Source organism: Fusarium odoratissimum (genome assembly GCF_000260195.1).
Source record: "Fusarium odoratissimum NRRL 54006 unplaced genomic scaffold supercont1.1, whole genome shotgun sequence".
NCBI lineage: Eukaryota > Fungi > Ascomycota > Sordariomycetes > Hypocreales > Nectriaceae > Fusarium > Fusarium odoratissimum.
In genome coordinates, this window is record NW_022158687.1 from 1,439,943 (window position 1) to 1,454,031 (window position 14,089).

General features: G+C 49.7%; 4 protein-coding genes across 12 annotated transcripts; 2 read left to right on the top strand and 2 right to left on the bottom strand.

Moving 5' to 3' along the window:
• Positions 1-200: 200 nt before the first annotated feature.
• Positions 201-4,106, top strand: FOIG_00514 (uncharacterized protein). 4 transcript variants are annotated; one of them, XM_031196702.1, is made up of 3 exons: positions 201-413; positions 482-1,861; positions 1,946-3,967. In XM_031196702.1, exons 2-3 carry the CDS (start codon positions 655-657, stop codon positions 3,325-3,327), a joined length of 2,589 nt encoding a protein of 862 aa, XP_031072469.1. In that variant the 5' UTR covers positions 201-413; positions 482-654; the 3' UTR covers positions 3,328-3,967. The 4 variants fall into 4 exon arrangements, with proteins under 4 accessions (XP_031072469.1, XP_031072468.1, XP_031072466.1 ...); XM_031196700.1 differs by having other exon boundaries at positions 228-417; positions 1,946-4,106; XM_031196701.1 differs by having other exon boundaries at positions 482-3,967.
• On the bottom strand, positions 543-7,324 carry FOIG_00515 (uncharacterized protein). 4 transcript variants are annotated; one of them, XM_031196706.1, is made up of 4 exons: positions 7,154-7,324; positions 6,482-7,093; positions 5,641-6,117; positions 3,808-5,585 (listed from the first exon to the last, which is right to left on the bottom strand). In XM_031196706.1, the coding sequence occupies exons 3-4, from the start codon at positions 5,985-5,987 to the stop codon at positions 4,352-4,354; spliced, it is 1,581 nt and encodes a 526-aa protein (XP_031072473.1). In that variant the 5' UTR covers positions 5,988-6,117; positions 6,482-7,093; positions 7,154-7,324; the 3' UTR covers positions 3,808-4,351. The 4 variants fall into 4 exon arrangements, with proteins under 4 accessions (XP_031072470.1, XP_031072471.1, XP_031072473.1 ...); XM_031196705.1 differs by having other exon boundaries at positions 5,641-6,428; XM_031196703.1 differs by having other exon boundaries at positions 543-5,585; positions 5,641-7,093.
• A 2,759-nt stretch (positions 7,325-10,083) lies between these two features.
• FOIG_00516 (uncharacterized protein) lies at positions 10,084-13,267 on the top strand. 2 transcript variants are annotated; one of them, XM_031196707.1, is made up of 3 exons: positions 10,102-10,379; positions 10,438-12,434; positions 12,489-13,267. In XM_031196707.1, exons 2-3 carry the CDS (start codon positions 11,612-11,614, stop codon positions 12,749-12,751), a joined length of 1,086 nt encoding a protein of 361 aa, XP_031072474.1. In that variant the 5' UTR covers positions 10,102-10,379; positions 10,438-11,611; the 3' UTR covers positions 12,752-13,267. The 2 variants fall into 2 exon arrangements, with proteins under 2 accessions (XP_031072475.1, XP_031072474.1); XM_031196708.1 differs by having other exon boundaries at positions 10,084-12,434; positions 12,489-13,046.
• Positions 10,514-14,075, bottom strand: FOIG_00517 (uncharacterized protein). 2 transcript variants are annotated; one of them, XM_031196710.1, is made up of 3 exons: positions 13,689-14,075; positions 13,075-13,639; positions 10,514-13,022 (listed from the first exon to the last, which is right to left on the bottom strand). In XM_031196710.1, exons 1-2 carry the CDS (start codon positions 13,901-13,903, stop codon positions 13,138-13,140), a joined length of 717 nt encoding a protein of 238 aa, XP_031072477.1. In that variant the 5' UTR covers positions 13,904-14,075; the 3' UTR covers positions 10,514-13,022; positions 13,075-13,137. The 2 variants fall into 2 exon arrangements, with proteins under 2 accessions (XP_031072477.1, XP_031072476.1); XM_031196709.1 differs by having other exon boundaries at positions 10,514-13,639.
• Between the last annotated feature and the right edge of the window lie 14 nt (positions 14,076-14,089).

The window sequence follows — 14,089 nt, forward strand, 5'->3', positions numbered from 1 at the left end:
CATTTATATATATATAAGACCCGAAGGTCGCCATCAACACCACCCAGCGCGTATCGTACTAAAGAGTACCTAGGTCTAGTTCAAGACAAGAAGACAAATGTGGTCGCGAATTATTGAGTGCAGCTGCCGCCGCATCTGATGTTCATGGGGTCCCCACTACTGGACGACCTTTGATCACGGGGCTGCAGACTACAAGTACAGCGCAGACCAGGGCAAGTGAATCCAGTCACTAACACAGAATTCGAGCTGCGACAGCACCACAAACCTCGATATAAGAACCATTGGCTTGCGCATCGTCGAAGTCGCATGATCCCGGCGCAAATGACTTTTGCCCGAAAAGGTCACTGTGAGATCGCTATTGAGGTCAATAGCGTATTATGACCCAGCCTCATCCCGACGTCATGACCTCAGAAGTACGTACGTGTTGTTCAAAACAATTCGTCGAATGCAGTAGATACATAGGCTCACAGGCAATGCACAGCGCCTCAACACGCCATTGTGCTCGATTCGACTATCCTCACTCCCGACACTGCTCATGCCCTAGGCCCAAGCCCCGGTGCCTCGTCCGCTACAGCGTCGACAGGCGCCGTGACACCTGGACAAAGAGCCACCGGGTCGGATTGGCAAGTAGGCAATGCCTTGTTTGATCTCCAGATGAATCCATTCCATGCTCCGGATCATGGAAAAACTGTTTCGTCTAGCCCTGGCCCACCGCAAGAGGACAAAGTGCCGGCTGCCAGCCTTAACCCATATCGCGATGGTCGTATCAGGACCGCAGTGCCAAGCAAGCTTAAGGGCAGGACGAACATGAAGCAAGGTAACTTCAGTGTTATGCATATGCGCCTCCAGAAGCCGCAGATAACGGAGCGCGACCTTGCGGCCAAGCGTACAAGTGAAAGAACTGCTGCTGCTGCCAAACTTGCAAGTGCTCAAGGGTATCGCTATCCAAGGAGACCGCGGCCACCACACACAGCGGCTGCTCGCACTCCTTCACAATCTCTCTCAAATCTCCCTTCAGTAATTGCAGACATTTACGGGCCAGTTGCTCAGCCTCCACCCCTCAGGACTGTTATGCCATATGAAGAGCGGCGAGCAGAGACGGGATCTGCACAAGCCAGCACAGGGCTTGAAGAGAATTCATTGATGGAAGCAGGCAGTGTGGAAAATATTGAAACAGAAATTCTAGCAGAATCAACTAAAGGAGAGGTCGCACCCGGTGTCAACCATGAACAACAGGACGGTCCATTTATAGATGCGAACTCGACACAGGACGTCAGCATGAACCCGTCGAACGAATTTGCCACACCAGCAGATCCCACACAGGAGACTAACAGAGAACAGCCTGCCATTACGAAGCTCTTGGCAACAATTCTTCCACCGGAAGAGGTCAGAGCAGAGCAATATCGACTTCTTGAACTCCTACGAAAGCTGCACCCGACTACAGTCGTAGAAACGCTTTGCAGTGCCCTTACCCAGTTCGGCGGTGCCACTCGGCGGCTCCCGTCTCCTGACGGGGGGTCCTCTGAAAGTGGCTCGAAGAAAAGCTCGGGCGATCTCTTTATTTCGTGGATTTCGGAAATCTTCCCTCCAAATTTTGCTGAAAACAGCACTACGAAAAGGCCATCGAAACCCTCAACAGGGAGACCACGAGGTAGGCCAAAAGGGAGTACGAAAAAGCTAGTACACGCAGATTTACATCTTAAGCGTACTGCCTTCGTTCCCCTGGCTATGAGGCCCGATGAAACGAATGGTACGCAGCTTTCGACACTTGTCAAATGCTCGGGTGCACCACCAGACTCTGTTGCAAATAATCCAGGCTCAGATATGCCTCTATCACGTGCTTCTAACAACCAAAGCCCGAGTAAGCTACTTCCCCGTGTTATGAAGGGCCAAATTTCTATAGCTGCCGCTCCTTCAATTATGCCGAGATTGATAAATGTTTCAGGGGAAGCCCGAAGAAGCACCTCAGGTCCATCGATTACACCCGCCGAATTAACTAGCACATCTGCACTGGTCGTGCCAAATTCTTCGGTTACAACGTTAAGACGCACGAAGAGTACAGGAAGGCCTCGTGGTCGGCCTAAGGGATCAAGGAACAAGCCCAGGCTACTGCCTGCTAAGCCTGCTTCTTCCTCATTTAACTCATCAGACTCTCATCTTAGGGAGTCAAGGCCTCAATCTCATGAGCCAACCACGAGGGAAAACATGTATAACTCCCTAATATCCACGCCTGATTCAAGCTACGTGACCGAGACAGCCAGTGCTCTTCGAAACACCTTTTCTTTCCCAGTATTGCCCGATCCTGCTGAAGAAGCGGCCAGCACAATGCAAGGTGGCGCAACTGGCTCGCCTGGTTGCACGCAGGTGAACAAAGCACGAACAGCCGGTGGCCGTTCCGTTATCATACAGGAACTTCAGGGGCCACCCAGCCACCACCAGGACGCTGCCCTAGTTTCTTCAAAGAAGAGAAAGAATTCACAACAAGGTCCCTGTACCAACACTCGAGTGATCGATACCCCCCAAACATCCCCCAGGACCGCGCAATTAGCCACCAATCATCCTCACGAGAAACAAGTCAAGCGTCTTTGTGTGTCTCAGGAGACAAATCCAAGAAACCTTGGCACTAGCGAAAGATATTCGCAATCGGCCGATGCAGAGGCTATAGCTTTTCGTTCAAGTGCCACTACCAGACACACATTGTCTATATCAGGCATATTCGCCTCCGGGGTACAGGCAATTGGGCTTGGAGATAGTTTGAGCCAGCAAGTGCCACAAAGCTCATCTCATTTGTATCAGCAGGATCAAGGGCTCAAGCAATTTGATGAGTCTTACCAGACCCAAGCAGATCAAGGCGTCCAACTTCAACGCAAGCATCAACCTCGGCATCATTCACCACAGGATTTGAGATCCGAACAGTCGATCCGACCGACGAGTCTATCTTCTCCAACGAATACTCAGCCACATAGCCGGGACCTCGGGGCTCCGGAGGATGTTCTCCGCGAAGTAACCGTAGTGGATTTGTACCAGCGGCAGCAACGACAGCAACGACAGTTGTCGAATCAATTAGGTCATTCCGCTGCAGGCCCATTTTCCCAGACAGCACGCTCAAGCTCTCCTCGGCAAGCTCAAAGGCTTGACAGCCGACCCCTGGTTCCTCAACACGGGCAACAAGGTCTCCGTCGTTCAACTGGGACAACACCCTTACCAAACATGGACCATTCTGAGTCGCATCACCACTTAGAAGAGTCAGCACCAATCGCAAGTATGGACAAAACACCTCCCAAGCCTTGTAAAACTGTATCAGCGCCTGTGGCAGACATGTCTTAAGCTCCCAGCTTTAATAGACAGAGCTACGTCCGAACGGACTATCACAGCAACTCTGGCACAGCGAAGCAACTCAGAAGCGATCCATGCTTTGACAATACACTGGCCGAAATTCACATTCGTAGTCGAGTATTTTACACCATGAAGAGATAGCGAGAATATCAGAAGATATCAAGGAGCAGAGGTGGGTGGTCCAAATCGGCTGATTCCATGTGATCGGACCTTTTCTGCTCTTGGGCTGCAGGACGGCTCAAGTATTCACGCCCTACAAATCATGACAGGGACACCGGAATGTTTGCACAAGAGGGCGAACGTAACGTGAGTATCACTTGTGTGGATACTAAGCAAAGAAAACATGTGTCTTTAAGTAGCAGAGAGGCATCATTAGAGGAAAGGCTGGGTTTCCGGCTTGGCTAAGTCATTGTGTGTGTGTGTTCATGGATTGTATATCACTTATAGGCAAGATCACACAGAAAGCCAAACCCAAACTAAACAGACTGGTGGTCTGATGCTCAGATCATCGTATCCTTTCAGTTTTAGTAGATTTAAGAATAAGCTTCCCACCTCCTATCAAAGTAGAGGCTTCTTAGGATAATAAATATACTGCTATCCAAATGAATAAAGAGCCACGCCAACTTGACCCTATGAGGCTAGTGCAAACAGTGGATGGGGACGTCCTTTTCACTATTCAGGGAAACAAGAGCCCTTTGAGGGTTTGAGACACTCGGCTTCGATCTTAAGTTGATAGGAAAGTGGTGAAATATAAATGAAAATATAATGTCGTATAGACAGTCGGTATCAATATGTATAGCCAGTGTTCCCATCCAGTACCACCTTCGGCAACGCAGTAGCCCTTTTCTCCGCAACCGATAAAAACGCCGTTTAAATGCTCAAGAACCCGTTCTTTGACACATGCATGTACCCAGGTAAAACGACAAGTAGAAGTAATGGTATAACTTCTCAACACGCTCGCCAACAGCAACATAACAAACGAAGAATGCCTAAGATATAGTGAAACTGGTGCCGTTTAATCCGCATCGTCATCAGTGACACCGACGGGAGGCCGCACAGAATCGGGAATGCTGCGGCCGTACCACCATTCGTCCTCTTCTACAAGTCCATCTTCACTGATCAAATCCAGCATGACCTGTTGGTTGCGTTTGATATCCTGTGGACGCTCGACAACCCGACGCTGAAGGATCAGGGCCTCAGCTGTTGTGAGCCATATTTGTTGCAGTACGGGAAGGTCGCTGAGTAATGCCTGAGCCTGTTGCGAAGTAAGAGGTGACATGGGAGCCCCAGCAGATAAACTCGTGTTGAAGACAAGATTGGCTTCCCAATCCATGTTCCCATCTATTGAGCCAGAACTCCGGACCTTGTTCAATGCAGTACCAGACGATCGAGCTTCACTAGTGGACTTTTTGCGTCCGAAAAGACCTCGTTTCGGTTTCGATGTTGACTGTTCAGTAGGTGGCGCCTCTTTCGTGAGAGCATTAAACCATGTGTCAACAGCACCACGCCTGCTGTTGTATCCCTTGATTTCCCAAAGCCTTTCCACTTGTCGCAGTCCACCAATGCACAAAATGGCAACATGCATGTCGTCGGACGGTTTCTCCCGAATATAACCACGAAGTGATCGCTCGACTCTACCAACATATGTCGGTGGTCGGAGTCTCCGACAGAACGATGATATTACAAGGGGAAAGACTTCGTGAACCCTTAATAAGGTTTGGTCGTCGTACATACTCATGATTTCGGCTTCAATGGGGTTCAAAGTATAAGGTTCCCGTCTCAATCCTTTTCCTCCGTTCTCAGCCATACGCTTTAGGTACAATTTCCGGTACGTCTCGAAGAAGTGGAATATGGTAAATAGAAGAGGTATTAGGCGTCGTCGCATGCGCTCGTTCTGGGGTGCAAATGCAAGTCGTTGAGCTTCAGTTTGGCGAAGAAAGATATCTTTTGTAATCCATTCACACATTAGAAAGGCGAGCTTGGCAGCGACGTGTAATCGATGCCATATCCCGCATAGATGTTGGAAGTTGATCTCGCTCGGGTCTGTGATGGGGTAGAGGCGGGAGGCGTAAACGGGAATATGATGTTCGAGATGATATCGAGCGATAGTATTTTCGTTGAAAGTGACGAGAGTATGCCACGATTTGGAGGCAAGTCGGAGGTTCAGGACGTCGGTTAGTGGGAGGGCAGAAATGATTTGAATCTGTAATTCGTTGGGAAGTCCTAGGAAAAGCTGATCGAAGCTAGCACTATCTCACAGGTCAGTAAAGTGAAAGGATTAATATTCAGCCAAAAGAGCATTACCTTTTTTGCGGCGTCTCAACAGAAACTCGAGGCGCATGACCAGACGCGACACTCGATTTAGAGTGGAGGATCGAGACCTTTGAGCGAAGGCCGAAAAACCTTGACTTATCACGCTTCTGGTCAAGGGGCCTTAGAGGTTCAACATCGGCGGTTTTCGTTTCTCGTAGAGGAAGAATAAATCTCGAAGGCGACGAGGTGGAAGCATCAAGATTATCTCGAGTCGGAGGAGGTTGACGCTGATGTTGGTGTGCATTGAGCTGGCTTAACTTTTCGAAGTAACGCTCAGAAGCAAATTCGGTGATATGTGGCGGATCCATAGCCATCGTCCGCGCTTGATGATGAGCCATGATGACGGGCGTCGAAGAGAAAACGAGCGACGTTCGACGCTATCGACGAGAGGGCGCAAGGGCCGCGACGTGTTAGAAAAGACGGTGTCGCCTTTGCTGAGCAGGCCTAAATGGCTACAGACGTCCGTCTCTATTGCGCACTGAATGAGAATATACTCGACATGGCGAGAGGAAGAGCGATTTGGCGAGACGGAGCGATCGGGAACGCCGAAAACTACGGACCGGAGATCCGGAGGCACAGGTAAATCGAGTTCGGGGGCCAGACGTCAAAAGAAAAGGCTGGTAATAAGAAAGACGAAGGGGAAGCAGTCGATCGATATCGTGAAAGGCGAGTTTGTGGTGTTTCGTGTTGGTTCGGACAGAATGAACTGCGCGGGATAAACGGGAAAGTGGGAAGGGTAATGGTACAAGGAAAGAGCGAGAGAGCGTAGTGATGACTAGCTGGGCTGTAGAAGGAAGGGGACTTCAAGGTACAAGGATACTTGGGTACGTACGGTACAAATCCGGGGGAGAATGGAACGACGTGGAGGGGGTGTGAGGTGGAGCGTTTTTTTTCGCAGCAAGAGGTGTGAAGTTAAATGGGTCGCGACTCCACAGACGGGACGATAATGATTCTCTGTAGAGACAGGTGCTATCTTGAATTGGGACGAACGGCAAGAGTGAACCACTGCATATGATAGGTACCTACTGAATGAAAATCAAGATTTACTGGCCGGAGGCCTAGTGGTTCGTGTTGAGGACTGAACTATATTATCCCATGTCGAGGCGATTGTTCAAAAAGAAAAGCTGGGTTGGTTGTGAATGTCCCAACTATCTGGATACTTCCCGTTCTGGGTATTACCCGGGTAGGTAGACTTGGGAAGGTTTAGATGATTGACTGATAAGGTACATCCCATATCGCCAAGTGTAAGTGCACCGATCGGCTGGGCTGATATGAAAAGAATGAGCCAAAATAGAATAGAATTGAAGATCTTGTCGCCCGTAAAGACAACTATAAAACGAAATGAAGGATTTGGCCAGCACCAAACCATCCCATTGAAAAGGTATTGACTGACGAGGGGGGGAACGGACCGACCGTTTATTATGGTGGGGTGTTCTTTGATTGACTGCCCATTTGTTTAGGTCAATACAGCACATCACAGTGACAATTGGGACATCTAGCGCACCTCATGGCCGCCCAAGGTGCCAAAAAGGCAAGCGTTTGGTTCGCCTCAAGCGGCGTTTGGCCGGCCAAACTGTGGAGAGGACACTCCATGGCAGCTGTGGGGGGACATTGGGGCCCCTTTTTTAACATAACGCGTGGGTGTACTCCAGTCTGGAGAAACCGCGTGAGCGAATCTCCCCGGTGCTTTGGACTTCCTGGAGAGGAAATCTGGGCAGCAGAGAAGAAAAGCCCCAGACCCAGAATGACGATGGAGCCCGTGGAAACCTCTCCACTGCCTTGCGCAAATCTCCCCACAACCTAAACAACAGCAGTTTCCATTAGCATTAGCATTCCTCTGGCCCTGAATTGCCAGTGGTCCTCAGGTACTTTTAGTGACCAGCTGACGTTGGTGATGCATCTGCCCTCCACTGCAACGCTCCAGAAAAACGCCGGTGCACAGCAGTGTACAGTTATTGCACGGTACACGCGAGGTGCTTCCACGAGCGCCTATCCTCACTTTTACGAGTGACGCACAGTGTGAGATTGCTTTCTTGATCCCCCATGATCGTCAATGAAATTCCCGACTCGGCCCAATTGGCCGGCCCTACTCTATCTTCCCATCCGATCCATGCCATGCAGCGTCTGGGACATGTGCCTCCTGTGTGGTGCATTGCGGTTCAGATGCGTTGCGTATATGGCTTTCCCGTTGATTGTTCCCGAAGCTCTATCAAAACAACGTTACAGCGCCTGTTTTGGCTGTTTTTGAGTTTTAACTAAAAGCTATTCGCAATCCCATTAACTGGCCAGCCGCACGGGAAATACCATTTACTTGGCCTAACAGATACGTTGGGAAACAGAGATGGCAGCTTAGAAAATGACCCCTGGTGAGATTTTTCTCCTCCTGCCATGGATCTCTCTCTCTTTTTTTCTTTTTGAGGCTTGGGCTGGAGCGTTCTCATTAAGTGCCTAGGTTTGTCTTGGCCCTTGGCTTACCTGGTATCTAGGTACCTTGAAACTGGCTTTTCTCCGGGTCTTCACCGGATCCGCCACCCGTTGATATCTCGGTCTATTCTTCAGGGATTGCATTTAGCCGGCCAAGATAGACTGGGCCTTTGCAGACTTTAGGCAGACTTTTTCTGAATGGGTGTACCCTCTTGTTTTTTATTCTTCCTGGTCTTATGTTTACATAGTATTATCTTCATTAACATTCGGTCGAATGATCAAGCAATGAGACAGCCCGGGTCGGAGCGAATTGGATGGCATCCGTATAGCCTACTTATCCAAGTGCCGGCCGAGTCCTTCACCGAATGGAGGTCCGATAACTAAAACTTTCAGATGGACGGTCGGAACCTTCAATGAGCTGGATAAGATACCAAATATCCTGAATACGCTACACAGTGGTAACGACAATGATGGATCTGATATCGAAGTCCTCGTCATAGGTTTTCCATAGTGTGATGCTTGAGTTATCTTCAAAGCTCATACAAACTTCATATTTTGCTAATGCACCCGAAACTGCCTTCCGCCGGCTTGTCATTAACAACTTTTTTGTATGAGATGCACCAAGTGAGGAAATAGCGTATCGAATATGTCAGACCCATAGATATCGACTCACGAGACCTAGAATGATTTTACGATTTCATGGAGAACACCACCCGAAGGAACTACAGTTACCTTACCTCACCCCCAGAACGAGAGCAATGGCACCGAAAAGCTTGGACCATAAACTATATCTGCCCCCGGAATTGCGTGGATCCATCTGTAACAGAGTCAAGCCGAGGACCCTCTCTCCGGCCGAGAGCTGCATACGGTAGTTAATAAAAGGCGAAGTGAGGTGAGTTCTATGGAAGAGCTCGAGACCGAACGGGCGAGTGCTTTTGCCGTGCGAATCGCGTGGCCCGAGGGGTTCGCTTGATACAGGTGGCTCGACGCTCTCTTAGCATTGTCCATATACAAGCCTTCACAATAATGGATGTACTGTACTTATCCGACTTGAAATGAAATATCCCAACATGTTGCAATGTAGTATATATGCATGTCTCGAGCAACTCTGGAGACTCTCAACTGTTTTTGAGCCAATTCCCGTTTAGATGCAACAAGACAGGTATGGCTATTGATGATGACGGAGCCAGTGGATGTGTGATTCATTTCTCCACGTCACGAGAGACTTCCGGTCCAGTCAGTTGAATGCCATTGAGCTATCGTCGTGAGTGAGCTTTTACGTGACAATACAAATCGTACGACCAACATTCATTATCATATATACCATATCAGTGATGTTATCAACACGGTTGATATCACTTACACAACGTCAAAATAGTAGATTTGAATCTCAGCAATCTCACGAGTAATGGAGAGTTAAATAATTGGGGTTGTCTGAATATGGTTGTAGATGCGAGGACCAGCTGAACGGACCCGAGACACCCAACCTACGTTGGGTTTGAGAGGGGGCGTGTTCCTATTAGTCGCGGCCTTACTGCGGTGGTTCTGGGAAGGACTGGCCCCATCCGTGACAAGCTCGATATCCAGTGTCTCGTTGACGCCGATCTTGAGAATCAACTTAGTTCTGGTTGGTTGGCGACTTGAAGAAAAGCAAGACATTGCTATGAGTACAGGGGATCAATACCTATGCTATCAGTATGTCTTGGGGTAGAGTTATTATAGCTGGAGACTACGGCAGGTCGTGGAATAGACAGAGACGTCGATAGAAGAGCCTTGTTTTTGGGACGATACCGCATTGGCATGAGATCCTGTAACGTTTCCTCTACTCGATTGACATCTCAGTAAACTTCTCTTGTAGTGAACCTTTGCGTTGACTCGAGAGATTTTTTTTTTATTTTTATTTTTTAAAAAAAAAAATAAAAAAAAAAAAATAAAAAAAAGAGAGAAAAAAATAGATAAATACTTAAATGCAAGGTACGCAATGCGCACAAGTAACTTAGAGCCAAGGGATACTAACTTGGGATCACCGATCTCATACTTACAAAGGCACTTGGTTACACTAGTATGTCTGGTAGAGAACAGCAGCACATGTTAAAAGGCTTGATTCTCAGGCTGTACAGTAGATGCTGTTATTATTGACGACATATGTTCGTGACTCTAAATCACTCTGGTCTCAATTCAGTCACGCAATCGGCCGATAAGAAATGGCTTTCGTCCCGATAATACCGATAAACTCCAGCCCAGCCTAGCAAGTACCTAGTCAAAGCACGGCCAGGGGTACCTAGACAAGGGACCAGGCCCGGACAGTCAGCACTGCCTCAGTCAGCACATGTTAATGTACTAACCTACTCTAATACTCGACAGCCTGTTGTAGATGATACCTTAAGTTGGGAGACGAAAATACAAGACCGATTTTGGTTTGAGGCTGGGTAAAAGCCAATCTGTATTTTTTTTTCCTACTCCCGCCAGCTCTTAGACGCTAGGAACCCTTCTTAGATGGTCAAGTGATGAAGGAACTCTCTGCTACCTTACCTTGCCTTGCCTTGCCTTACCTAGCACCCTAACTGGTAAGGTTACTGATGAGTTAAGGTGCGGTACCTACCTACCCAAGGTATGGATGCGCTTCTCTAGGTGTTCTATCTTGCTTCCATTTCCAATAAACAGGTTCTTATCGAGTACTTCACCGGAATGATTGGATCGTCTATCCTTGTCTCTGAAACAGCTTCCCCTTCCGTGCAATCCGCCGCCATTACTGCGCTGTAGATATGACTACTACCTAAATGTTGAATGGAGGTAGGTAGACGCGTCCACAGCATTTCCCCAAGGCCATTCCGTCCCATCCCGCGTTCAGTCCACTTCTTTTCCCCCTCAAACTTCTCCTCTCTAATAATGTAATAAACGCTCAAAAACTAGAAGCTGACAACCATGTCATGTCATGTTCCATCTCATCTCGTGTTCAACCCAATGTTCCGTCTTCTGTCAATGTCCTGAAACTGGCAACTCCCCCGCCACTACCTACCGCCACCGCCGTCCCCTCCCCTCTGACTCGTCGCCTACCCTCACCAGAGACGTTCAGAGTCAACTCATTTTGACATAGCTCCCGACACAGTTCCGGCTGCATTGCGGAATGTGTCCGGTGCCTCCTTCCCGTACCTCACTAAACCAATATACCTAAATTCTCTGATACCTTATTCACCGAAATAACCTCGTCTCGGTCCGAGAAGGAGCGGGACCCTGAAAAAAACGCAAAGGCGCAAGTCGCCGAGAAGACAGCAATAACCCAGCCGAAGTCAGTTGCAGAGAGACAGAGCACATAGCGAGACTAGAACGAAGTCGAAACAAAGCCATCGGGCTAGTATCAAAAGTGCCCAGATTTCGACCCCTTCTCCGCCTTCTCAACCCCCATCTCCATCTCCATCCCCATACTCTACCGCTCGAATTCGGAGCCGCTGTTCAGCAGCGTTTATCCTGGAGCTTAATATCATTTCTTCTTTGTGACCTTCTCGCTTTCCCCATAACGAGCAAGTCGCCCTAAGCCATGACGACTGACCCGTTTTCGGGCTTTTCTCGGCCTGGAGTCCCATCTACATCTGCCGTTGTCGGTGAAGCCCCTATCGTCCCTTCTGTGGAGGCTCAGCACCTAGCCCGCTTCGAGTTCAGCGATGCTGGTACAAAGGTTCTGATGGTGGAGTGGTATCCCGATGCCGTCCGGGGCCCCGCTGCATCTGCCAATCGTCCTGCCGACACCTCCGGTGAACAATCTGCTTCGGCTGCCGATCGCATCTCCGCAACGGAGCCGGCTCCGGCTTCTGCTCCGGTGGACAGCATCAACAGAACATGTTGGCAAGTGTCGTGGCCGGGGAAATCTACTAACCTCCCTGCTGCTGATCTTGAGCCAGACTCTGGGGCAGGCACTGCTCCTGCGTCTTCATCTCGTCAACGTCGTCGCCGTGTATTCTTCCTGCTCCCCGCTGATGCCACGGTCCCCTCGACGATCACTATCACGCCACCTGGCTCACCCAGTCTGACCCTCAAACCGCTTCCGGCCATCTTCCCACCAGGCCTTGCCGCTGATCCAGGCAATCGGGGAGTCCTGCACACACTATGGGCTCGCCAACGCCTGGCAGCCATAGATCGGGAGGTAGCCGCCGAGCTTCGCAATAATGCTGAGGGAGTGGGTGTTGAGATGGCCCTCGCCGAGAGGCAGTGGATTCTCGACACCTTCATCAACACGCCGCAACTTCCCAGTGACTCCATGCCTCGTCCTGTAGCCACTCGTTCACCTACGGGCCGTTTGGGGGACAAGCTCAAAGGTCTCAAGCTGGCCACATCACCTGCTGATTTAACACCGAGCACGACAGGTATTTGAGATCCATAGCTCCAGTCCCTATGCATAAGCTAACTTCTCCCAAAAGCGAACACCTTCATGAGCCCCATTAGCCAATCTCATCCGTTTCAACCCAGAGGGCGTGATATTGCTGTGTCGTCCCATGAGGCCATGGCCAGCAACGCATCTACAGGTCCCATATCGCTTAATGCTGCACTACATGGCGACGTTGCTACAGCTGCCTCAGCCCCTGTCAGACCTCTACGGCGAGATGACGACGACGATCTGTTTGCTCTGCCCATGAGTCCACGCAGCCCGGATATGAAGAAGAGTCCTTTCAGCGCGCTATGATGGTGAGATGCGAGCTTTTTTTTTTTTTCTTTTACTACTCATGGCGCCATTAAGAGGATCAGCAAATTTGTACGGCTTTCAAAGTCAATAACATAGATACCCGTGTTGGATAAGAGAGCGTTGGTTATAAGTGGGAAGCATTCGACGGCATATCCGTCCCAGCTATATCGCATATAACAGTTTGTCGTGTTATAAATCGATGTCCGACCTCAAAGAGGACGAATCTGGGGTACGCGTCTACAGGGCCGAAGCAAATGTTCAGCGTATGATTCTGTGTCGTAACTCGTAAGCGCTGGTGATCTATACCAGGTAAGATCGGATACCTGAAAGTTCAAAAATACAGTGTCATGCATCAACGCCCATGCCGTATAAACGCCTCGAACTCTTCATCTCCATCCACCGACACGTCCCTCGTCCCATCTCTCTTTCCTCTCTTGCCTCAAATAGTACTGGACTTTAGCCTCTCTGTATTTACGTACCCAATCAGTAACCTCCCTCTCCGTCGCCGATACTCCTTCTCCTTCTCCGTCGAGGAAACTCTCCTCCATAGCCTCGCACACCGATGCCTGCTCCTGGACGCCCTGTCCCAGCTGCTGGTATAAAGCTGCTGGTGAAAAAGGCGCTAGCGCGTGATCCATGTCAGACTGCTTCTGGCGCCATTGTCGCTCGAGAGTGTGTGTTGAGAGAAGTTGTGCCTGTGTCGATGCGCGCTGATGGGATAGCCGAGCTTCCATGTCTGTGAGTTGGCCAGCTAGCTCGATGTTTTCGTTGAGCGCGGCGGATAGAGCTTGATGCGATACAAGCAGGGAAGGGTGAATGGATTCAGGAGAGTGCGTTAATGCGTTGAGGAGAGTTGGGTTTCCAAGCAGTTCAGCCAGGTCTTGTTTTCTTGCCACATAATTTAGGAGTGCACTCTTGCGATTGGGGTATCACATACGACTTTTCCTGTAGAATCTGAGGGAGCCATTGGTCGCCTGGGTCGGGAATTGATGCTGGCGCGTGGTTTACAGTGTTGGGAGGGATGCGGCCTTCGGATGGTGGAGGCACGCCTGATGAGGTCGGTGTCGCAATGCGACTCGTCTCATGGCTGCCAGGCTTGGGAGGAAGAACAGGAGGAGTTGCGCCCTGCATATCAGCTGCGAAGCTTGCCATTGCAGTTGTCGCCCCGGTGCGCTCTTTGCTAAGGTATTGGGAAATAGTTAGGAGTAAATGCAATAAGGAGTTACCTTAGGTAAGATAGGTAAACTTCACGTTGAGTTGGAGTTGGAAGATGCAGGTCTGAAGTGGGGAGCTTCTTACAGATTGTGTCATAGGCCTAGCCCCCCCACGTTTCGGGTA

Bases quoted from the DNA above. Each gene is read 5' to 3' on its own strand.
- FOIG_00514 (XM_031196699.1), top strand. From the start codon at position 378: ATGACCCAGCCTCATCCCGACGTCATGACCTCAGAAGTAC. The intron at 418-481 runs GTACGTGTTGTT...GGCAATGCACAG, and splicing joins CGTCATGACCTCAGAAGTAC to CGCCTCAACACGCCATTGTG.
- FOIG_00515 (XM_031196703.1), bottom strand. From the start codon at position 5,987: ATGGCTCATCATCAAGCGCGGACGATGGCTATGGATCCGCCACATATC. The intron at 5,586-5,640 runs GTAATGCTCTTT...CCTGTGAGATAG, and splicing joins GTTGAGACGCCGCAAAAAAG to TGCTAGCTTCGATCAGCTTT.
- FOIG_00516 (XM_031196708.1), top strand. From the start codon at position 11,612: ATGACGACTGACCCGTTTTCGGGCTTTTCTCGGCCTGGAGTCCCATCT. The intron at 12,435-12,488 runs GTATTTGAGATC...TTCTCCCAAAAG, and splicing joins TTTAACACCGAGCACGACAG to CGAACACCTTCATGAGCCCC.
- FOIG_00517 (XM_031196710.1), bottom strand. From the start codon at position 13,903: ATGGCAAGCTTCGCAGCTGATATGCAGGGCGCAACTCCTCCTGTTCTT. The intron at 13,640-13,688 runs GTATGTGATACC...TTATGTGGCAAG, and splicing joins CAGATTCTACAGGAAAAGTC to AAAACAAGACCTGGCTGAAC.